The sequence below is a fragment of the Opisthocomus hoazin genome, chromosome Z (assembly GCF_030867145.1).
Source record: "Opisthocomus hoazin isolate bOpiHoa1 chromosome Z, bOpiHoa1.hap1, whole genome shotgun sequence".
Classification (NCBI taxonomy): Eukaryota; Metazoa; Chordata; class Aves; order Opisthocomiformes; family Opisthocomidae; genus Opisthocomus; species Opisthocomus hoazin.
The window spans coordinates 59,942,158-59,966,260 of NC_134454.1; the positions used below are offsets into that span (position 1 = coordinate 59,942,158).

At 41.8% G+C, this 24,103-nt stretch overlaps 1 protein-coding gene across 10 annotated transcripts in view; it reads left to right on the forward strand.

The window, feature by feature from the left end:
- The window catches only part of PIGG (phosphatidylinositol glycan anchor biosynthesis class G (EMM blood group)), a 95,189-nt gene that overhangs the window by 43,528 nt on the left and 27,558 nt on the right, over positions 1 to 24,103 (forward strand). For 6 of the 10 annotated variants that reach the window (XM_075447278.1, XM_075447280.1, XM_075447281.1 and 3 more), the window contains exons 11-12: positions 1,753 to 2,062; positions 12,825 to 12,988. In XM_075447278.1, the coding sequence (XP_075303393.1) occupies positions 1,753 to 2,062; positions 12,825 to 12,988 (474 nt within the window). Of the gene's footprint in view, positions 1 to 1,752; positions 2,063 to 12,824; positions 12,989 to 15,000; positions 15,229 to 24,103 lie in introns of those variants that run through there. The other 4 variants (XR_012766636.1, XR_012766637.1, XM_075447279.1 and 1 more) reach the window with 3 other exon arrangements.

Below are 24,103 nucleotides of genomic sequence, written 5' to 3' on the forward strand. Positions count from 1 at the left end.
AAGGAAAAAGCCAATGGGCCTTACAGGGGATTTACAAAGGCTTGCTATTTAAGGGAATGAAATAGTAAAGCCCATTTGTATAGATTGTTAGGTATGAGTTTGAGCCTTTGAAAGCTAAACCACAGAACCAACCACTGTATTCAGGTTTAGGAAGGCCATATCACTATCACGTGGTAGTTTTGCCTTTTTTCTTAGTTTTGTGGGTGCAAAATGAAAGCTGAACTTGTAAATACTGTTGCTTATTATTTCTCCTCTTGCTTGTTGGTTCTCTGTTCTGTATGTGGAAAAGAAAGTTTGAATTCAAGCTCAGTTGGTAGTAATTGAGAAGGAAGGTGACCTTCCAAAGACTGAAAAAAATAATTAAAGTTAAAAGGAGAAATTTATTTTTAGAAATTTTGACTAGTGGTGTTTTCTGTGGTCAGCTAGTTACGCTACGTACACCAACTATAACTACACTTTTACTATTTTTAGTGTCATGGTCTAATCCTCCATATATTATTAAGTCCAGATGACTCAGGAATCCTCAGTGCTGAGTGAATTGTATTAATTTGGTAGCAGATCATGTTCATTCACCACTTGTGTATAAAGTGACTGGTAATCCCTAAGGATACCCTGTATTAAATTATGGATAAAATGTGTAGATAACTTGTATTTTTCTCTTTTGCAAGATAAAAAAGAAATTTATAACCACAAAATTTTTAATATGCTTATTTGGTGAGTTCATTGGATTATTATTATATCTTAGCTCATACTAACATAATTTGTGACATTTTTTGCCCAGTAAACATAAGCATATCAGTGCATTCTGATGGGTGTCTGCTTTCACTTTCTTTTTTCCTTGGGCCTGGCACTTCTAGAATAGCAGGTCACAGTTTTTCAGCCTGCTGGTCCTTGTCCTTGTCAGCTTTTTGGACGAGATGCTGTGTTTTCTTCACAAGCTGACTTTCACTTGAAATGAAGAGGCCGATGAATTTATAGGTGCAATGAACACGGCAGTAGACGCTACATATAACAGTCATTATTTTTGTGATGAGATTGCTTAGGCATTTGAAAAATGCGTCCAATTACAAGGTAAAAATGTGCTGGTGTAAACCAGCATATCTGTATATCTGCAGTTACGTAAGGTGAGAAGATGTCTGAAGTATGCAGAAATGTTACACTGCAATAAGAATCTTCAAATACTGTCACTGGCGTTTTGGTTGGCTAAAAAGGAATACATGCTTGTGTGAATGAGTTGTGAAAAATTACTGAACAGCTTAAAGGGAATAGTAATTTTAAAGTAAATTTAGTTCCTGAAATAAAGTTTCTTTATCACTCTAAGGAGTATTTTTGGGGAAAATCGTAGTATATAAATGGTGTATTTATATGAATGTATTTGTGGATCTAGACCTTGATTAGTGATAACATAAATTTATTTTAGTTACATTAATTGACAGATAATCTTTTTAATATATTTTATGTTAGCTTAGTTTTTAGCACAAGCTGTTTTCTTTGCTAATGTTGATTTGGAAGTGTTGTAATTTAAGTGTGAACTGTTTTTAGACTTTTTTGTATTTGAGAAAATGCTGTCATGAAATTGGCCAGTACTAGCTTTAGAATTTAATCTGTTTGGCAGAACTGCGTTGGTCTTGCATCGCCCTTGAAAGACTTTTTGATCTGTGAAATAGGTATTAGTAAGTAACTAATGTTTTGTTTTATTTATTTATTAATTATTATTACTTTTTTTTTTTTTTTTTTAAATTTCCTCTTTAGGGGAATTACTGAAGCTCGTTTCGTTTATGTCTTTGTTCTTGGCATAATCTTCACTGGCACTAAAGATTTACTAAAGTCACAGGTTATTTCTGCAGACTCCAGCGTGAAGAGTACAGGATTATGGGAAATGTATAGTGGCTTGGTTCTACTAGCAGCCCTTCTGTTTAGACCTCACAATTTACCAGTCTTGGTGTTTTGTCTGCTGATTCAGTCAATGATGACGAAATATATCTGGAGACCTTTGAAATTTGATGCAGCACAGATTACTATCATGCACTACTGGTTTGGCCAAGCTTTCTTCTATTTTCAGGTAAGCTGAATACTCTCCCTGCTACAGAGGTGGGGGGGAATAGTTTTTGAAACAAATATCCTTTGTGAGTAAAATGGCAACTAAATCTCAGAGTAGATGAGTTTGCTGAGTTCTCAGAAGGGTTTACTTTTTAACTTCATTATCAATGTTTTGTTTTCAGAATCAGGGAGAGATACATACCTTGATAACTTATTCTCAATATATATTTCCAAAAGTGTTAAAAGTATCATGTACCTGTACCAGGGGGGATTTTGGTCGGTTACTGCGCCTGATACGTACTGTTCTGGTGATAATAAATGTAAAAATTTCATCTGAGTTGATGAATACCAATAAGAGGCAGGTGGCTTTTTGTCCCTGGTTCTTGAGGCTTATAAAACCTTTGGTAACATCATGACAGATCTACATACAGTTGAATACTGAAAGGAAGTTCTGTGATGAGGTAATGTCTCATGAGAATCGGAACTAATTGCCATTCTTACTAGATCAAGTGGTATCTTCTTTTCTGAGGAGCCTTACTAATTTCAGTAACACAGTTCTCTGCATTGCAAATAAGGTTGCAATTCCGCAAAAGCTTTCCTTAGCATGGAGGCTGGAGAGGTTCTTTCAAATCCTAATGGTGTTGGAAACTTAGTGTAGCAGACTATCTCAAGAGGGCATTTGTTAAGTTGGGAATCAGGTTGTTTCTGGTTTAGGAGGACAGGCTTTGTGATTTGTTGCAAAATTTCAAAGTGACAATCATGTTGGCTTTGTTTTTGAGGCATGGCTGAGGATGTTAAAACCCTGGTCAAGGTTAGGGTACTTGCTACTGTGTTTCTGATCCAGTTAGTACTGACTGAGGATTGGCTTGACTTTGCTCAGAGAGTGTATGTCAGGACAGGCAATTTCTGATGGGGACAAGATTGTCGTGATTCATCCCTTCCTACCCAGTTTTCCTTCCACCTGCTGCTCAGAGGACATAGTATTTCTTAGTTGAATGGCTTTTGCATGTCTTGAATGTTACTGTTCAGGCAGTCAGCTCTGATTATGGGCTTCTGGGAGCAGCCCTTAGTGGGGCTGGCAAGAGGCTGAAGGCAGAGCTCTCTCAGTACTGAGGTACCAAGCAAAAGCAGCTGCCAGAAATTTAGTGGTGGGTAGGCTGGCCAGAAAATCCTGGTTTTCGAAAGAGGACCAATAGAGAATGGTTTGAATGTTTTCATGATGATGATACTATTGGCTGAGAGTTTCACAGAACAACCACGTCACAGAAGATTTGAGGCTAGAAGGCACCTCTCCAGGTCATTCATTCCAACCTCTCCCTGTCCAATGGCAGGTGAAGCACGTGTCCACTTTGATTTTAAAAACCTGCAAGGAAGAAGACTCTGCAACCTCTCTGGGCAGTCAGTCCCAGTGGTTGATCTCCCTAGCCAAAAAAGCTTTTTCTGATGTTTAAACAGAACTTCTTGTATTTCAGTTTGTGTGCATTGCTTTTCACCCTTTCGCTAGTCACTACTGAGTTATGGAGAAGGCCAGAGTCTGACTACTTCTTCTATACTCCCCTGATCAAGTATTTGTACACATTATGATCCCTGCTGAGCTTTCTCAGAGTAAACAGACCCAGCTCTTTCAGATAGAAGTTTGTATGACAGATGCTTTGTACCCATCATAATCTTTGTGGCGCTTCAATGGACTTTCTCCAGTACATCCATGTCTGTCTTGTGCTGAGGAGCCCAGAACTGGACCCAGGAGCCCAAATGTGATCTCAGCACTGAGGGAATGCAGCATCTCCCTCAAGTGGCTGGCGGTGCTCTCCCTAATGCAGTTCCAGGTTCTGCTGGTTTTTGCACAAAGGTCAGATAGCTGGCTGATAGACAGCATGGTGTCTACCAAGACCCCATGTCCATCTCTGCCAAGCAGCTTTCCTTGTGACTAGTCACTAGCCTGACCCAGGGCATAGATTTATTCCTCCCCAAGTGCAGAATTTGACATTTCCCTTTGCTGAACTTCATGAGTTTTTTGTCAGCCCATTTATCTAGCCTCTCAACGCACCTCTGAGTGGCAGCAGACCCACGTGCTGTGTCAGCCACTCCTCCCACTTGTGCACTGTGTGCTGACCTGCTGAGGATGCGCTCTGCCCCGTTGTCCAGGTCATTAAATGAAGAAGTTAAACAGTGTCGGCCCCAGTGCCAAGCCCTGGGGTTGGTCCTTAGTGCCTGGCGTGCAGGTGTACTGCTGGTTGCAACCCTGTGAGCCCAGCCACTGAGCCACTTTTCAGTGCACCTCACTGTCCACTTTCCCTAGCCGGGACTGCATCAGTTTGCCTGCGAGGATGTTATGGGAGATGGTGTGTTAAAAGCCTGCTTGTGAGGTGAAAGTGCGTTGGATATGTGTAGCCCATGTATCTTCAGGCCAGTATGGTATGATGGAATACAAAATAAGGACTTTCTGAAATAACACATTTGCTGTGAAAGTGTAATTGGGCAGGTTAAATTTTGTGTCATCTTCAACCTGAGTGCTGTAAAAAATTGGGGAGTAACTTTTCTGGAAGAATTTCCATAAACTTTGGAAAATGTGTGCAGCTGCTTCAGAAATAAGCTAGCAGAGGCTATCGAGAGCATGATACGTCTTTCCATTTGACTATGGTATGACAAAGGTTTTTTTCTATACCAATAAAAATGTATCTATTCAAGACCAGTAAAAAGTAACAGTCAGATCTAATAGCAAGTGTCACGGTTTTTAGTTGTTTTATACTGGTGTTAGTGGGAAGACAGAAATATATTTGAAGATTTTTCTTCTTCTTTTTAATGACTGTTTCTTTGCACTTTCAGCTACCCTTGCAATTCAGGAGATTTTAGGTTTTTAGAAGACTGAAAGAAGTGATTTCCGTTTTAATTGGCTGCACATAGTGCTGTTGGATATCCTGCATTTTTCAGGCATCCTTCCAGGCCCATCACCCCACTGGCAATTTTGACATTTTTTCTGGATGTGTTTGCTTTGGAAGTAATAAATTCTAGCATGATACAGATTTCAGAAAACTTGAGGATATTTCAGAAATTAGCTCTGACAAGGGAGTCTCTTGCACATAGACATGGTGCTGAACCACAGCATCCAAAGCTCAGAAAAGAGAATTTCTCCATTGCTTCATTGTGAGCCAGGTTGCTTGATTGGTCTTTGTGCATCTCCTGTCACTCTAAGATCTGGAGAATGAAGGGTGATAGTTATCAAAACTTCAAGTTTCTACCAGAAGACCAAAGCTTTTTTCCCCCCATGATGTTTCCCATGCTGGTTTATTATAAAGTCAGAGATACGAAACAGCAGATCTAGATAAGGAGCTGCCATTTCGTGTACCATCACATGTCTGTAAACTTCAGCTTTTGGGAGATTCTTCTGAATTTAGCAACAGCTTAGGAAAAATTTTGACAAATTTTTACTCTCTTCAGCACAGAGACCTTTAAAAAATGTATCCATTTCAGAAGAACTTGCCAACAGTCTTTTGCAGATTTTTTTGGCTATCTACTTGGAAAACCAAGGTGTATAGCCTGTTCAGCATGCCCGAGACAGAATAAAATGACAAATGATTTGTAATAGAACAGGAAGGATTTTAGAAAGAACAGTGTTAATTGTGACCTATTTCTCTATTTTCTCTATTTTTCTCTATTTATCTCTATTTTTCTATTTTTTCTATTTTCAAAACATTCTAGAGATGTTTCAAACATAGAGAAATCAATTCTGTTACAGGAAAAAGTGCTTTTAAGAGTCAAGACAGATGGAATTTTCATCCAACCCCCACTCCTTAGAGAACAAATTTTCATTTCTCTTTTAAAAATGCTGTAAGTACATTTGCATTAGATGTCCTTTCTAGGATGGAGATTAAGAGTTTGACCAAAATACCATTCTTCAGATGTTAGCTTTTTTTTGATGAAAAAACTGTGCTGCAGGTATGGAAAGGAACAATTTAAATCATGCAAGGCTAAGAGGGGTTTCTTTTTGCCCTTCACAATTGAAAGCACTTCTCTGATGTGCAAAACACTGGTGTAGAAAAGTAGAATGGTCAAGCTGGTAGCTCATAAAATTACATAGGCTACAAAGGGCTCTCAGTATCTAATTAATGCTCTCTCTTCAGTTGGTAAATTTCTCCCAATCTGTTCTGAGATTAGGTTTTCCTGTCTGGGACTCTAGTTCCAATGATGGAGAGACTTCTTCCAGTAATTGTGTTTAATTTCACGCTCTTTGTATGTAGGTTTGCTCAGTATGTAGCATTCTGATCTGCACTACAGGGAAAATTAAAAACCTGACAACCTACAAACCCCACTTCTTCACTAATTGCTTTTCTTGGCTATATTTTTCTCCTTCCCTTTGCTTTGATTTCAGAGTCTAGAGCACAAATGCCTTGTGAGGGAAAAGCTGCTCAGTTTGTATAACTTAAAATCAGGATTGAAGTGTCTTATTGATTTATTAGTGACACTTAATTAACTGGCAATCATATATTAATGGCATTTAATTAACTGGCAGTCACTGAACTGTAGATGCAAGATCCATACCAGATATATGACAGATGAACACTCATCAATTTCTATGCCATTTTGTGTACCTGATTTGAAAAAGATCTAGCCCTGACCCCTGCACTGGTGCCACTCTCTCCCAAACACATAGAGGTAACCCCCCTTCAAGTGTGTTACAAACACTTTCCCCTCATGGCAATGCAGGTTCCCCTGTTTACTCACACCTTTTGTGACAGAGGCAGGCACTCAAGCTTTCGCTGCTCATCTGTGTCCCAAGAGTACTACAGGCGAGTGACCTCAGGAGAAGCCATAGCTGATTTTAGGTGGTTACCTGAGTGGCTGTCTACAGTTTCCAGCTTTTCCTTATCTGGGTGATGGAAGGTGGAGTTCTGAAAGTACCCACACTTTTTGTGATGTGGCTTTCTGGTTTAGTAACAGATTTTAATTGTTCAAATAAACCATTTAATTTTTTCCTTTACCCTATGGGAAAACCAGGAGGCTCTTTGCTTGGTGACAGCTTTCAGATCCGCTCCTTACTCCTATGCCTTCCAGTGAAAATACAGCGTTCTTACTGAGTGAACTGCAGGTGTCTCAGATTTAGCAACTACCTGTCTTGGCCTTGTGACCATCAGCACTGAGATCTTACATTCTGACTGACTTAGGAAAGGGTTGTATTTCAGACAGAGTATGTATCATTTGTTCTCAAATACTGAATATTAAGGAGGTACAGATGGGCTGTTTCTGCTGGAGAAGTCCATCAAGTTCTCAGCTTCAGTACTGACCTCTGTTCAGCCTGCCTTGGTATTAACTAATCATTCATTTACTAGTTCTGGAGTGAGTGATGTCTGTGTTTGGATGCTAGACGAGAGATGTGGAGGAAGCACAACTGTATTATCAGGCATGATGTGCACTGCTGGCTTAGATTTAAATGTCTTCCCTGTCTTTCCTCAAGTTTTGTGGTTACTAGAGCTGCCACTATTAAACTGGGTGGGTTCAGAGTGGTGCTGGGTTTTTAATTTCCAGACAGGCATAAAGATCTAATGTAGCATACACAAATGATAGCAGGTTTATGACTGAAATACAGAAATTGAAAAACACTGAAATTTGTTGTTGATGCAGATCAGATTGGATACTAAATTTAAACTGTGCTAGCTAAATGAAGCAGGAGAAGAGAAATATAAACTAAATATAAAACCCTTCCATCTGGAATTAGTAGAGAGATTTGGAGAACTACTTTTTGCACATATCCTGGTGTGATTATGAGGAGACTGAGACTTCTTGCCTATGTTGCTAAGCCTTTATTAACTCTTGGTAGGCAAGAGGGTATGTGATGACAAAAGCAGTAACTGTCTCACTAAGTGTTGAATGTAAGTGATGGCCTTTTGAGTATGATAGTGAGTAAGAACAGCTTTGTTCAGGATAGCCTATTTAATAAATGAGGCAGTGTTCTATTGAAAAAATATTGTAGGGTCCTTAAAGACTTTACGGAAGCATAGCTGCAAGGTTCATAGGAACAGATACTCTTTTTAATTGATCAGTTAGTATAGTTGATGAAAATGGGGGAAGAGAATGAAGTGCCCGGGTGTGGAAGCTAATATTTTGATCTGAAGTAGAAAAAAAAGTCAAATAATGTACAGGTTGAAAACAAATGCCTTGAACTTACACTTGGTTTTGTATTCTACACTTCATCTGTGCCAGGGCCCTGAGTGCGTCTCTGGTCTAGCAGTTTAGTTTAGCAGAGCTGAAGGTTATTTCTGTCAGTGAGCGAGAGCCGCTGAGAGAAAAGCTAGAAGGAAGGGACTGGCTCTCCTTCCCTTTGGGAGCTGCGTTTAATCTGCTGCTTTAGTGCCTGTGCTGTGTCACAGGTGTGTTAGCAGTTATGTTTGTGCCTATCACGTACCTCCTTAATCCTGATCTGGACCTGCTAGCTGCACTTCCTAGCCTGAACTTGGACCTGCCTTGTCACTGCAGACTTGCTGTGTGATCCCTGGACTGCGTCTGATCCTGATCCCTGTCTCTGAAGCCAGTACTGACCTGGACATGCCACTGAACATTCCCAGTCCTCCTGACTTACAGCTCTCACCTGCCTTGTTTTCATGCCCATTTCCCAGCTTACCTTCCCTTGCAGAACCAGCTGAGCCTTGCTGCTCTCTGACAATGCGAACCTGAAAGGCAGATTTATTAAATAGTTGTAACCTACATGGGAAGACTACACATTAACTTGTTTTTCCAGCCCTTTAGCAAGATTTCTATGAATAGTAAGCAGTGGAAAAGGTTCCTCACACAGGTTATGCAGTCTTCATGCTTGGAGGTTTTCAGAGCATGGCTGGCTGAAGTCCTCTGTTATGTATGTGGAGCAGGGTGAAACCACTTTGTTATTTAGTCTTGTTTTAATAGCTGGGATCTTTGCTTTATTTATTCCTTTGTGTAAATTAATGAGGAGAAGCAAAGTTAAAAATTCTCCAGTATTGTCAAGCAGATATGAAATTAATACATTTATTTAGAAAGCTACTTATTTGTCTGGATATTATTGCAAGCTTGAGAACCTCCTGATGAATTTTTCAACAAGCTTGAATGATTGATTGTTTTCTCCTAAGCTCTGAGGTGTCCACATCTCATTACTCATCAGTCACTTCCCAGAAGTATACTGTATCTTTATCATAGCTCCTTCCCCTTCAAATGCATTGAGAAATAAAATAGAAAGAAATGTCTTGGTTGTTTCTCTTAACTGTAGCAGCTGCTAAAAAATTGATACTGCTCTAAGTATTTCTTAAAATGTTTTAGTTACATTGGATGAAAGCTCATAAATGAACAAAAATTCCATGTATTTATTTATTGGTCTTGAGACTTTTTGTTCCCATCCTTAGAGCAGTATATTTGCAGAAGAGGAGAAAGAAAATACAGGCTCAAAATCTTTAAGACTTGTTTATGCCTTCTGGTATTTTTTATTACAGGAAGAGAACAGAATAGGTTTGTGTATTTTCAGAATAATTTGTATCTAATTCATCTTGCCTTTAGGTGGAGAGATGGACTGAGTGACTTTAAAAAGTGGCTCATAGCTTTCTCTTGTTATGATTTCAGAGCATTGTAGGAAAATTTAGGTTGGAGAGTACCTCAGAAGGCCCACAGTTCAACCCCATTCTCAGAGCAACATCAGCTGTGAGGTCAGACCAGGTTGGTCAGGGTCTTGAAACCTCCAGGTATGGAGACAGCAGAAACTTTATGGCCAACCTTTTCCAGTGACTTCATTTTTTTCCTCTTAAATTATTTGCTTCCTGTAATCACAATAAATTCCTCATTCTATGCTTTTTTATAGAATTCCAGTTACTAGAAAGGCATGCAATTATGTGAAGGGCTCAGTGCAAGTGCAGTAACAGTCTACTGTGTTACATCGGTCATTAAACAAGCCAGAAGTGTGTCAGTTTTGTCTTGCACCTCTGTACTTCTCAGTTCAGTGAAAGTCATTGAGATACTGCAGGTAATAGCCAATATTCAGTGAGTGGTGTGGTACCTGAAAAGTTTTCAGAAAAATGATTGCAGCTTTGAAGAGGGTTTTAGGTTGTTTCGTTAGTGTCTATGGAAGGATTCTCCTCTGTTACCGTAGTAAATATCCTGGGTAGTTTTTCTAGCCAGTGTTCTTGTATCTGTGCTTCATTGATCTAGATCATGATGGATTATCATGGAATGCTTTTATGCAATAGTGCATTGTCTCCTGTCACTTTCTGTCCTTACCACAATAAGCTATTGCATTGTTCGAAATACTTGAGTGATACTTTAAAATAAAAGCAGACTCTCTGAATTGTCAGTTATTTATGTATTGTGTGGAGTGTTAGAAGTTATAAGCTTTGGAAATCCAGTTCAAGTATATGAATTCGTCTTGAAGAAAGATATCAAACGTGAAGAAAAAATGCTTCTTACTGCTCAGCAGGGTTCTTCCAGTAGTAGCTGTGGAGCCATCCATGAGGTTTGGCAGATTCCTGATGAGAGTGGGGTGTTTGGACCCTTAACATCTAGTGTGGGTGGAGTTGTAAGTGTGTGCATCCAAGTGTGTGCATCTTTGCTCTCCTTGTTTCACAGCTACATAACTTTAAACAAAGTCAAAGATAGCTGGAGTGAGCCCTGTGTGAAAGGAACTACAGGGAGTTGGGGAGAAGGTGGAAAGCCCTGTTCCTCCCTCCTGATTCCTTCCTCTGCCCTCACTACCTTCCAGAGGAGAGTACATCTTTTTGCCCTGTTGTACAGGACCAGTGACATGCACTCCCAAGTGTTGCACTTATTCTTGCTCCTTCTCACATGCAGTGGGATGGGGAGTTGGCCTCACGTGCCAAGGATCAATTATGTGTATGTGCAGGTGGAGGAAATAGTGTGAAGAAACGTTTCAGCTCTTCATGAGATGAGCAGGATTGCCTGATATCTCAGATTTCTATTCTGCACACATCATACAGAGGAGAAGGAAGGGACAGAAAATAACGAGATATGCTAGGGAAAAGACCTGTTGCTGTGGGCAGGGGCTGGGGGAGAGGAGAGCAGGCTCCCTCCCTACCTGCTCGTGTCAAAATTTTGCTTGTTGAGGAGCTGCACCCTGCCCTGCTCTCAAAGTGCTGCACCTGATCTTTCTGCTCTTGCTGTGTCCTCAGGCTGTGCCCCTTAAGCCTGAGGAGGAGCCTGATTTTACAGCTTTCTGTTGCAGCCTTGTCTTAACAGGTTCTAGGGCACAGATATGCTTTTTCTTTAGCTGCTCGTCATTAGTTATTCTTTGCTCTCCTGTCATTGCTGAACATTACACTAAATGCATAACAATAATTTATTGGACTGGTGCAGTGTAACAATAATGTACTAAGTGATGCATGGTGAAGGTCAAACTGAGGAAGACTGACAGTCATAAGTCAAGATTTTTCTGCTGTATGATGTTGTGGTAAAATCTATAACTAACTGCCCTCTTACAGCTTCAAGCTTCTCTTACCTTTGGGGAATATCTTCATGGTAGGATTCATGGGGACAATGACTACTGATGATGAGCTCTGAGTGGTTCTGTCAACATGGATGGCTTTAGAGCTGTTTCAGGAACAGAGTTTTTGCTATCCCTGGTGCCTAATTACTTACGTACCTGAAAAAGCTACCTATTATTTGTGCTTCCCTGTGTGCTGTGGGTTTCGTTGGAACTCAGATGTGTGTTTGATGATAATACTTCCTTGCTGGGGTAACTTGTGGTTCAAGAAAACTGCAGTCGTGCAGGTGAGAGGAGATCGGGTCATAGGGAGAGGTGAAGCTGCCACTCCTCGTATGCTGTGCTGGGACTGGGTCTGAGTCTGTCAGTGGTGACAGCCCTTACATTTGCATTGTTCTGGCATTCTGTAGGGGAGAAAGGAGAGTTTTATGGCTGTTAGAATACCAATGCTGTAGAAACTGATAAGCTTCTCCAGGTACGATAAGAATATCTGAGAGCTTTCTCACTAGTCTGGGGAAACCTATCTGTGACCTGCTAAGCTAAGAAATATTCTGCTTTAATCACAGGGTGTGTTTGTGGCTTTAGGTATATGAGTAAAGTTAAATAATTGGACATTTTCAGGGGAAAATAATTCCTTCCATTTTATGTTCTCCCTTGTTATTTAGTGGTCTTAGTCACTGAAAAAGAGAACTAGGTAAAACATACAAGTTGTGGACAACTCTTGATACTTTCATTGTTGTATATTCCTTGTGGCTTTGTCTTCCTAGGTTTTAAATGCCTTTTATTGATGATTCATGCTATCTAGGCTGACTTTTGGTCTATTTCAACACGATCTATTGTGGTATAGAGACTTGGGAAGCAGAAACTTCTCTGAATTTGCCTGTCTTAATCCGGTTACATGCAGCAAATTGTCTTGTGGGGCAGGCAGGCGGGCGGTGTGGTGTTCCACTACAGCTGTACTTTAGAGCCTTGTTGTCTCTAAGGGCAAGAAATATTTATTTCCTCGTGTAATTTTAGACAACAGGCCTAAAATCTTGGGTTTGAACCATGTGTGATGAAAAATGCATTTTCTTTATTACTGTAAAATCAGCAAGTGTCGCTGCTTGCTTTAAACTTTTTTTGATGTAATTTATTAAATAACAGGCATGTTACCTTAGTCTGTAAATCCTAAATAGAAGCTCTTGTTTGGTAAGCTCCTTTACTGAAATTCCAACGTAAAGAATATGGCTGTACTGTAAAGTGTGTTACAGAGTAAGTTTTTAACTGGTGCAATAATTGTATTCTAAATGTTTCTTTGGAGATACTGGAATCTTTACTTTTTTATTCCTATTTTCAGGGAAATTCAAATGGCATTGCTACTGTGGATGTTTCAGCAGGTTTTGTAGGACTAGAAAGCTATGTGGAGATACCAGCTATCTTCCTTACAGCATTTGCAACATATGCAGGACCTTTGCTTTGGGCCATTCATCTGCTGTGCTACTTGAGTTCTGAAGTTAGCAGGTAATCATGTCTTGAACTATAAAGTAATGCTGCAAAGTAATGCTGCTTTACGTATTGCAGATATAAATACCATCTATATAGTGTATGCCTTTTCAAACAGATAGTTTTGTTCACAGATTTTTTTCTCTTGGAACCTAGTTATCTATTAAGAAAATGCATGTTCTTTTTTTGGTGTGAGTTTGTATCACCTCATTCTTCCAGTTTCATTTTCTCTGCGGAAGTTTTGCACTGGGAATATATGTATATGTTTTACTAATTTTGTTTCTTAATGAGTTCTCAGTTTGCTGTGCTAAATTACTTAAAATTTTATTTCTTTTTGTTGTAACAGCATGTGCTGCCTAAAACGTTCTTCTTGGAACCTATTAAGTAGGAGACCTGAGAGGGTCTTTTTAAAGTAATAGAACAGAATTCAAACTTAACTAATGTACTGTTCTTCGATTGTCTGTTTGTTTGGTTTAGTGACATAGAACATTTTATAAATAAAACAGATTTATTTTATTGTATGTTACTGGTTATTGCAGTCATTTGTAGCTAAAATATTTGTACTTTTGGGTATCTTGTGTAGCATAGGTTAAAGTAAAAAGAATTAGTGCGTTTCGAATTTTAAGAAGACATAGTTGGAAAATGCTTGTGTAACTCAGAGAGTGCATGTAAAATCCAATTGGACTCTAATACTGCATTTAACTCGTCATCCAAGATATTAAAACTGAGAGATGCAGTATGTTAGCAAGAGTTGTAAATTCTGTATCATGTAGTATCAATGCACAAATGCAAAAACTTGATATATTTTGGCAGAAATAACGTTTGACAGTGACTAAATTCTTATCATCCCAGAATCTTTTCTCTGTTATCTGTGGAATTTAAGTGTACACTTCTTTTTTTTTTTTTTTAATGGGGAACGAAATGTTGCAGCAGTCTTGACAGGTGGGATTTTAGACAGTATTTAGTTTATCACAACTCTTTGCCTTATGCATTGTCATCCTCTGTAAACCTCTGACTTCCCTTATCTGCAGAGTGTCATCCGGTCTCATCCTGTCAGTGCTTTTTCTCTTCTGGCTTCTTCCTTCTCCTTTCACTTGTTGGTTTTGGACTGTACTTACACTGTGAACTTGTGTTGGTACATGTGTGTTCATCAAAGGTATAAGGAGATGAGATCCCCAGCTGACCAAGCTGCAGAGCGTAATGGAGTTTTTTGAACCAAGAAGAACCAGTTCTAACAGGCTAAATTCCTGCACAGTCATTGTGTCCATTACTCCGTATTAACAGGCACCTTTAACAGGTAGAGTTATTATTCACCTGACTCACTGATTGGCCATATTGCTCTCTAAAGATGTCTAGCTCTCTCTAGTTTATTGCAGTGGAATTATGCAGCCCAGTGCTGGGCCAGTGTGTTGCTCTAGTAATGCACTCCTTAGTGTAGATTGAGATTCACTGTAGAACATTATCTCTTAGTCTGAGGCCAGCTACCTTGAAGTCATCTTTGGTCTTACATACATTGATACTGTCTGAGTACTGGTGTATAATGCCTCTGAAACCCAGCCTTTTCTCTGTTCGTTCTGATGGTTTTTTGCTTCAGGAGGAGTAGGTGTGGAATACACAAATTACTCATGTCTGGATTTGTATAACCACAGAAAACCCTTTCCTTTTTTCCTTACTACCTGGTGTCTTGACACCAAACTCAGTTTTAACTCTGTTTCTAAAGCTCCTCAGTTTAGCTTTAGTTACTGCTTTGGTCCATCAATACATCTTCCTGGTATCCAAGCTCTTCAAGTATTCTCCATTCTTTCAACTCTCTTTAAAAGGACTTACCATGTACATATAAAAGCTCCACCTCTTTTCATCTATTAAGTGTGTGACCCATGATCCTGGGTATTACCTACATTCTATTAATCTGCTGTTTTTCCCAATTCTGTTATGCCTCTGCTGTGCTTTGTTTAAAATAATGCTACACAGTTTCACTGGTCTTATCCATGTTCATTGTTGTTGTTTTGTTTTGTTTTGTTTTTTAACAGTCCTACTTTCCATTCTTCACTATTACGCTGTAGGTGTTTTGGAACTGGAGCTTTTCGCTTGTGCTTGGAGGACTCCAAGCACAGTGGAATAAACTGCCTCAGTGCCATCGTCTGGGGAGGGAGAAGGAAAGAATAAGAGCTCCTGTCATGTTTTTAAAGAGCTGAAGTTTTAATGTTGTTTAAACCCTAGACTGCAGACTGTGATGAACACTAACATACAACAAAGAGAAAATGATACCATATAGCATGTTTTTTGAAAGCTTTTCTAACAAAATAATAAAAAAATTTCTATAACAAAGTCTTCAAGGATCTGTACTTGTTTAGTATTGTTTCAAATAATGTGCCTCTGTAGTAGTGTTGGTTGTTGTTCTGATGTTTTCTTGGTTGAATTTTTGCAGATTAAAAGCTCAGCTAGTAGTGTTGCCAGGTACAGTGCTGGCAACTGTAAGCTGCTCTGAAGTGGGTAGCTGTGACGTGTAATACCCACATCACTTATGTAAGTAGATTCCATGAAGCAGCTCGTGTCTGTAGCCATTTAAAGGTTCATTTGGGTCAACTGGTAAGGTTGTTTCCTCTACGAAATAGTGAATAACTCTGGACTGGAATCTCTGTAGCCACTGGGACTTGTTTAAATTGGTATGGTATGGTGCTCAGAGCTTGGACCATACACTTTTTGTTTTGCTCTTGTGTTCTGCTGTTGCTGGCCAAATGGTTGTCTCATTACTTTGTCGTTACTCCTTGGAGCCAAAGCTGAAACTGCAGAAGGCAGAGGTCAGCTGCTTAGTGTGTTTTTTTAAATGTATAGGAGACTGAGCTTTTTAAAAAAACTGCTGGATGTTTTAGAATGTTCTTTGTAAAGGCTTCTTGTTAACTATTTTATAAGTAATATGCCTTGTTCAGGGTAATTCAAACCCTTTCCTTTTTTCATGTGGTCCTGAGTGCAAGGTGAAGATCCTTTCACTGCTTCCTCCAGATAGGAAGGTCTAAAAAGAATACAGCTGCCCTGTTATTTTGGATTAGGCTGAGTGAGTCCTGATAGATTGCCACAGGATGTCATCAAGATTCCTGACCTATCCTGGTATAGTCTTAGCTGAATGGATGTGCCCAGAACTGCTCAGCAGTGCCAATCTTAAAAGTCCCTAGCATCCTGCATCCTGTTCTAGAGCTGTTGCATCTGAGGAAGTTGACCTAGACAGGAAAGCCTGACTTCAGTGCTGACTGTCTTTGTTTATTTCAGCAACTTAGCAGACCCCGTGTAATTTATAGCTCCATCAGTTGGATTGGCTTGCCAGAGCTTCTTGCTGGAGTTCTTAGAAGCTGAAGCACCACTGGGGTGTCAATTCCTAGTAGTGAGTACACATGCATACCCTTCCCTCTCTCTGCACTTTGCATTTATGAAATCACAGAATACGTAAGTCTGGAGTTTTATGTCAGGTGGTCCAATCCCTTCATCATCTTTATGACCTTTCAGTGGACTTGCTCTGCTGTACACATGTCTGTCTTGCACTGGGGAGTCCAGAACTGGATCCAGAACCCCCAATGTGATCTCACCACTGCTCAGTAGACGGGAAAGACCACCTTCCTCAACCTGCTGGCTCTACTTTTCCCGCTACAGTCCTGGTTTGGCTCAGGAGAACATTGCTTGCTCATCTTCAGCTTAGCCACCAGGAGCATCCTAAGTCCTTCTATGCTAAGCTGTTTTCCAGATGGTCAGCCACAAGCATGGGTTTATTCTTCCCCAGGTGCAGTATTTGGTATGCCCGTTTGTTAAACTTCTTGAGTTTCTTCTCAGTCGATTTCTGTAGTCTCTCAACGCACCTCTGAGTGGCAGCAGACCCACGTGCTGTGTCAGCCACTCCTCCCACTTGTGCACTGTGTGCTGACCTGCTGAGGATGCGCTCTGCCCCGTTGTCCAGGTCATTAAATGAAAAAGTTAAACAGTGTCGGCCCCAGTGCCAAGCCCTGGGGTTGGTCCTTAGTGCCTGGCGTGCAGGTGGACTTTGTACTGCTGGTTGCAACCCTGTGAGCCCAGCCACTGAGCCACTTTTCAGTGCACCTCACTGTCCACTTTCCCTAGCTGGGACTGCATCAGTTTGCCTGCGAGGATGTTATGGGAGATGGTGTGTTAAAAGCCTGCTTGTGAGGTGAAAGTGCGTTGGATATGTGTAGCCCATGTATCTTCAGGCCAATATGGTATGGTGGAATAGAAAATGAGGTTTTGAAATCATGCATTTTCTGTGGAAATGCAGTTAGAACTCCTTAAACATTTTGCTTCTGTCTGATCAAACATGTGGAACTATAAAATACTCTTCTCACATTGAAAGGTAAATATGTTTCTAAAATAATTAAGTGGCATGTGATAGACAGTGACATAGATATTACTGCCACTTTTAGTCCTTCAGGATCTCCTAAGAAACTTGGCACCTTAAATGTGATGGGATTTTCACAGACAGAAATAGCAAGAAGAACTCTGGCTTCAGTCTCCATGGAAACTATGCAAAAACTCTTGAAACTATTTTTGAGACAGGGAGTACTGATCAAACTGATGCCTAAACTTAACGAAGTATTCTGTGTGTGACTTGCATAAATTCCAGAGAGCGCCTGATTCATGTAAAGGGTAGTTTTTACAGTGACCGCTGTGTTGCTCTGATCTGAAGAAGAACTTTGGATTTTGGGATCCTTATGACTGGGAAAAGGGCCATGTGGTTGGGTAATCTGACCTATATTGTATGACCTCACTGTGCAGTACACTCCAGATGGATTCAGTGTGCAAGCTCCTACCCAAACAAAATTGTCATGTAGGTGACATTCGCAGTGTTCTGTAATTACCACTCCTTAGCTAGGCATCATGATAGTTCTCAGGTTACGTGCACTTTGGAATCTATGTTTTAATTGGTTTGATGAGTCAGGTATCAGGGTGAGCTGGTGGACATTTCCTAGCATTAGAAGGCTGTACGCTTATTGGCTTTTCTTCCCATGGTGATCAAAAGTTAGAACAGTGCTTTCGTGTTAGCAAATGGCTTCCGGGTATTGAAAATGGAAGTTGTGCCCAACAAGAGGGTATTAAGAGTTGCAAAACTTTTGATGTTGTGCCGTGACTTTGTTAATGCACAGTGCCGGCACAGCAAACTGAAGTTTTGCTGTGAATTCTTTTATAATGCTGATCTAAACAGAATTAGGAAGGCATGCTAGCTGAAGGAATTTCAGCAGTTAATATCAGCTTTTGCCATCTTCAACCTAGTGTGTTTGATTCATGGAAGCCCCTGTTCACAATCCATGTTAATACAATAATCCTTTTTCTTTCTGACATAAGATGGACATGCAGTGAGTGTTTCAATATACTTTGTTTTTGAGTCCCAGGAAGAAAGTGCAGCCCTCCTTAAAGACACAGGAACAATCTAAATGTTCTTCCCTAACCCTTCACTATTTTACAAAAGTAGTTTTTAATTCTTCTGGTTTCACTCCTTTCTCTCTTCCTTAGGTTAATTAAAGCTGAAAAAATGTTTGCAACTAAGAATATACTGCTGCTGCATTCTCTAGAATGGTAATAGCTGTTTTGCCAGCAGTCCCATTCTCTAAATAAAGATGTAAAATGTGTAGAAGAAGATATCTACTTGTTCATTGATGTGCATGGAAATCTGAAAGTGATTTAATAAAATTAGAATGGGATTTTATTGCCAGTAGCCGGACGAGTGTTTTACTCGAGTGTCTCCTGACGTGCTGTCATTGCCGTGATGACTAGAGATTCCTCTTAGACATCATTAGTGCTCTGTGGTGATAGCTGTTCATTCATTCCTTTGTCATGCTGGTGAGACATTGACTTTTCCTATGATGTTTTCTTCAGGCAGCCGTGGCTCTTAGTATTGAAAAGTATTGTCTTAGTAGTGAAAAATGAAACAGCAAAGTGGGGTTGCCTGCAGTTGCCTCTGTGTTATAAACAAATGACATGTTGCTTCAAAGCCATTTGCAAAATAAATGTCATCCTCTTGCTCCATGGACCAGCTATGTGGCTGTGTTTAGGAGCTGAAACACTTTCTATGTAAATGTTAAGGAAAGTTGTGTGCACAGAATTTATTTATACACAGATTTGGGGTGGGTTAGGTTGTTTTTGCTTTGTGTAGATAGAAGTAAGCATCTGAACAGATTTGGAATTTTAAAAATTGTAATCTAATTTTTGGTAGAGTTGGCATATCCAACATGAGGTTTGTTTTCTAGTAATGGCTGATGACCCTAACTGAGAAGTTGTGCTCCAGTGTGCTAACTGCTGCCCAAATGCATTGCAGAGCTGGCCACACAGCTTTTGAATGGTCTTACTCATGCTGTGTGCTGCCATTACTAGGAGATTGCTCTCACCAACAGAACTGCTGGCTTAGGTAGAGGCCAGTTCAAGTGAGCATGTCAGATATGCTTTTTAATTTTTAAGTGGTCTAACACTTTTTGAGTAATCTTGAATTGAAAGGAAAGAGTTCAGAAATTGTTCTTTATTTCGGTCCAAGCTCTAATTTGAGGTTTTTGTGGTTACATTGTCTTCTTCATGCTCTTCTAGTGTTCATCTGACTTATAGAAATATGCTCAAAAGCGCATAGCTGAGTTCGCTGTACAGCCTTCCAGTTCTCAGTGTATCTGTAGAGCTACAAGATTCTTTTTACTGTACCTAGAGTGCAGGATGCAGTATTGCTTTGCTGTGCAAAAGGGTGCAGTATTTGACCTTCATTCTTGTTCGGAACCTCTGCATTGTGTGACAATATTTTTCTGCAGTCCTGCATGGCTAGATGTACAGACGCTGCTTACACAAAAGAGTTCATTAAATTTGGAACACACTTGGCTTATTGAATCTATTAGGAGAACCAACATTAACAGCGTTGGACATGAGTAGCCTAGGGGACGTCAGTTTCAGACAGAAATTTTGGGATCCAGTGGTAAGCAACCAGAACTTATTCAAAGAATAATGACAGCCTAGACAGAATCTGTTAGCAGAACTATAAAAAGAATTGAAAAGCCTCTGAAAATATGGAAAAAATAATGACGGGAAGGTTGGTTAAGTTTTGTGTCTGTAAATAAACTTCTGGTAGTCCATTCTGTTGCTAGTGAACCACAGCTGTAGGACCTTAGTAGAGGAAAGCTAACTTGCACCAGAGTTGCAGGATCACAAGTGGTCACGTGGCCTGTTATTTTCAAAAATCATAGGCACTGGGTACAATAAAAGGAATTTTAGTAAAGTCTGGTGAAAGGGATTAGGCTTGTCTGTACTGACATAGAAGAAGATTTCTCTGATTAGTCCACATAGCTGTTAGTAGAGGAAGCTTGGTGCTGCTATAAAATTAACTGACACTTTCTTAGGTGCTTCAGCTCTGACTCACTGTCCCTCATTCTGTTTTGCTTGCTGTGCCTCTCTCTCACTCGCTTGGTATCTCACTCTTTACCTTGCTTGGTATCTTCCCCATCTCTCTCTTTCTGTTGCTGTCCCTTCACCACCACCCCGCACCCCAAGCTTCGCTTCTCTCTTGGACGCACTTTATACCTCTTTGATGTGCTTTGCCTCTTGCTTGCACGTGCTTTGCCTCTCTTCCTCTCACACTTTCCTTCTTGCTTTTGCATTTTCTGCAAAAATTTGCAACTGGCCTGTACTGGCTGAGGAGGGAGGCAAGGATGCAAAGTATAGTAATGCAAGAGTAAATATTTGTTAATGTGCATGAGGTGTCCCAGCCAAACTGGGGCACCCTGGATGTGGTTTTACGCAGCGTTCTTAGACCTTTACTCGTGCTCCTCTCTTGCTGTCCCTGTCTCTCTCTGTCTCGCTGTACACCTGTCTCCCCCCCTCCGCCCGCCAAGCTATTCCTCTCTCTTGCTTTTCCATCCTCTTGCAGATGCGTCCCCTCCTCATGCACGTTCCCTGTCTCTCGTGCCTGGGCTTTCATTGTCTCTCATGCGTGGCTGTTCCCCACTCTTCCGTGTGCTGGCTTTTCGCATCTGTCACGTGTGTGTTTCCCACCTCTCGTGCACGCGTCTCCCCCCCTCGCACATGCTCACCCTGCTCTCGTGGGCTTCCCCACTCTCGTGCTCCCCTCCCCCGTGTGCTGCTTCGCCCCTTCTCGTGCTTCTGCCCCTCTGCAAACGTGCCTCCCCCACGCACTCCCCCCTCACCATCCCCATCTTGCTTTTCCCCTCTCCCGCATGCGCTTTCTCCCCCTCCCTGTTGTGCTTTCCCCGGCTCGTGCACACATTCTCCCGCTCCTTCTCCCCTTCTCGCACGCTCTCCCCCCTTCTCTCGCATGGCCCTCTCCCCCCTCGTGCCTGCTTCCCTCTCCCTTGTGCTCTTCCCCTGGCTGGCACGCGTCCACCTCCTCTGCGTGTTCCCCACGCATGCTTCCCCTTCCCACGCGTGCACTCTCCTCTTTGCCCACACACGCTCTCCTTCTCCCACCGCGCTTTGCTTCTCCTCAAGCGTGCTCTCCCTCTCTCACTTCAGTGTGCTTTGTCTCTCCCGTGTTTGCTTTCTCTCTCGTGCACTTTTGCTGTTGTTTTGTGTCTTTGTCCTGTGCATCCTTCTGTCTCTTGCTTTTCCTCCTTCCATCTTCCTTTGTCTTCTGTGGATTTTCTCCTTTCTTACGCGCTTCCCTATGTCTCACATTTTTTCCATCTCTCACACACACAGTCAAATTCTTACAAATTCAAATGGCTTGCACTTTCCCTTTCTGTTGCATGTTCAATCTCTTACCTGGATCATGCTTCTCTCTCCCACCTTCCCGCACTCACATGCCTTTTCTTTCGCTTGCACTTCCCTCCCTCATTCTCTCTTTGCCTTTTTGTCTCTTGATTTCCATCTCTTTGCATGCTTTCCTGTCTCTAACAGGCTTTTCTTTCTTGCATACGCTTTCCCTCTCTTAAACTTGCAGTCTCTCACTTGTGCTTTCTCCTGTATAGATTTTCCTCTCAATCTGTAGAGCTTCCCCCAACCATACCCTGCTTTCTGCTTGTCTTGGACCTCCTTTCTCTCCCTCTTAGATTTGCATTTCCCCTCTCTTGGGCATTTCCCATCACTTGGATGCACTTTGCCTCTGTCTTTTAAGCTTCCTTGAGCTTCCTTAAGCTTCACACTGGCTTTCCCTCCTCTTTCCCATTCTCATTCTCTCCCCTTGTTTCTCTTCCCTCTTGCTGTTGTCCTTTCCCTTCCTCTCTCCCTCTGAGGCTTCCCCTCTCTTTCCCTCTGCACCTGTATTTCCATCTCTCTGACACCCTTTTCCTGTGTGCTTTTTGCCTTTATCTCTAACGTGCTTTGCCTGTCCTTCATATCAGTGATCTAGGTGAGGGGATTGAGTGCTCCCTCAGTAAGTTTGCAGATGACACCAAGCTGGGCGGGAGTGTCAATGTACTTGAGGGCAGGAAGGCCCTGCAGAGGGATCTGGACAGGCTGCATCGCTGGGCTGAGGCCAATTGTATGAGGTCCAACAAAGCCAAGTGCCAGGTCCTGCACTTGGGTCACAACAACCCCATGCAGCGCTGCAGGCTTGGGGAGGAGTGGCAGGAAAGCTGTCCGGTGGAAAAGGACCTTGGGGCGTTGGTCAACAGCCGGCTGAACATGAGCCAGCAGTGTGCCCAGGTGGCCAAGAAGGCCGATGGCATCCTAGCTTCTGTCAGGAACAGTGTGGCCAGCGGGAGTGGGGAGGTGATCGTGCTGCTGTACTTGGCACTGGTGAGGCTGCACCTTGAGTACTGTGTTCATTTTTGGGCTCCTCACTACAAGAAGGACATCGAGGTGCTGGAGCGTGTCCAGAGAAGGGCAATGAGGCTGGTGAGGGGTCTGGAGAACAAGTCTTATGAGGAGTGGTTGAGGGACCTGGAGCTCTTTAGTCTGGAGGGAAGGAGGATGAGGGGATACCTTACAGCTCTCTACAGCTGAGAGGAGGTTGTAGGGAGGTGGTGTCGGTCTCTTCTCCGAAGTAACAACTGATAGGACAAAGGGAAATGGCCTCAAGTTGTGCCAGGGAAGGCTTAGGTTGGATATTAGGAGAAGTTTCTTCACCAAAAGGGGTCTCAAACACTGGAACAGGCTACCCAGGGAAGTGGTTGAGTCACCGTCCCTGGAGGTATTTAAAAGACCTGTAGATGTAGTGCTTAGGGACATGGTTTAGTGGTGGACTTGGTAGTGGTAGGTTAATGGTTGGACTAAATGATCTGAAGGTCCCTACCCCTTCATGCCTGCTTTCTCCTGCATATTCTGCCTCTCCTGTATTTCACCTGTCTTATGTGCTTTTTTCCTCTGTTTCCCCACTTCCCTATCTCGTTCTGTCGCTTTGCCCCTTGCAGCGCTTTGCCTCTACGTGCTTCCCCTTCGTGCACGCACTTTTCTCTCCTTATGCACTCCCCCCTCGCATGCATTTCTCTCTTGTGCATGTTGTCTTTCTCGCATGCGTGTTGCCTCTCATGTCTGCTTTACCTTTGATGTGCTTTGCCTCTCCCTCATTTGTGCTTTGCCCCTCTCGTGCTCATGCACTTCACGTTTCTCTCTGTAACATGCATGTATGCTTTCTCTCTCTCTCTTTCTCACTTCTTGGTCTCTTGTGCTCATGATTTACTTCTTGGGCATGCAAGCTTTGCCTCACGTGCGCGTGGTTTGCCACACTTCCTCTCTCATATGCACTTTGCTGCTTTTTCTTATGTGGTTTGCTGCTGTTGTATCAATGTAGGCACTTTGCACTCTCATTCTCTCTTGCTTTCCTGTCTAATGTTCTTTCCTGCCCTCTCATGCATTTCCATCTCAGTTTTTCTCTCTTATTTGCACTTTGTCTAATTCAAGCTTTCAGTCTCTTATTATCCCCCTATATCTTACTCGCTATCCCGCTCTGTGCCTTGGTGATACATCTCTGTCTCTTGCTCCCTATGCCTCCTTCTCAGTCGTGTGCCCCCCAACTGTTCCTCTCTGTCTTACTCTCCATCTCTTTACTTCTCCGCTCTCCCGTCCCCTGTCTGTCTCTGTCTCCAGCTCTCTTGTCCTCTCTCCTTTGCTTCCTCGGTCTCTTTTGCTCTCTTTGTCTCCCATCCTTTCCTCTTCCTCAGATGTGCTTTTTCTCTCTTCGTCCCTTGCCCCCCAACTTCCCCTCTC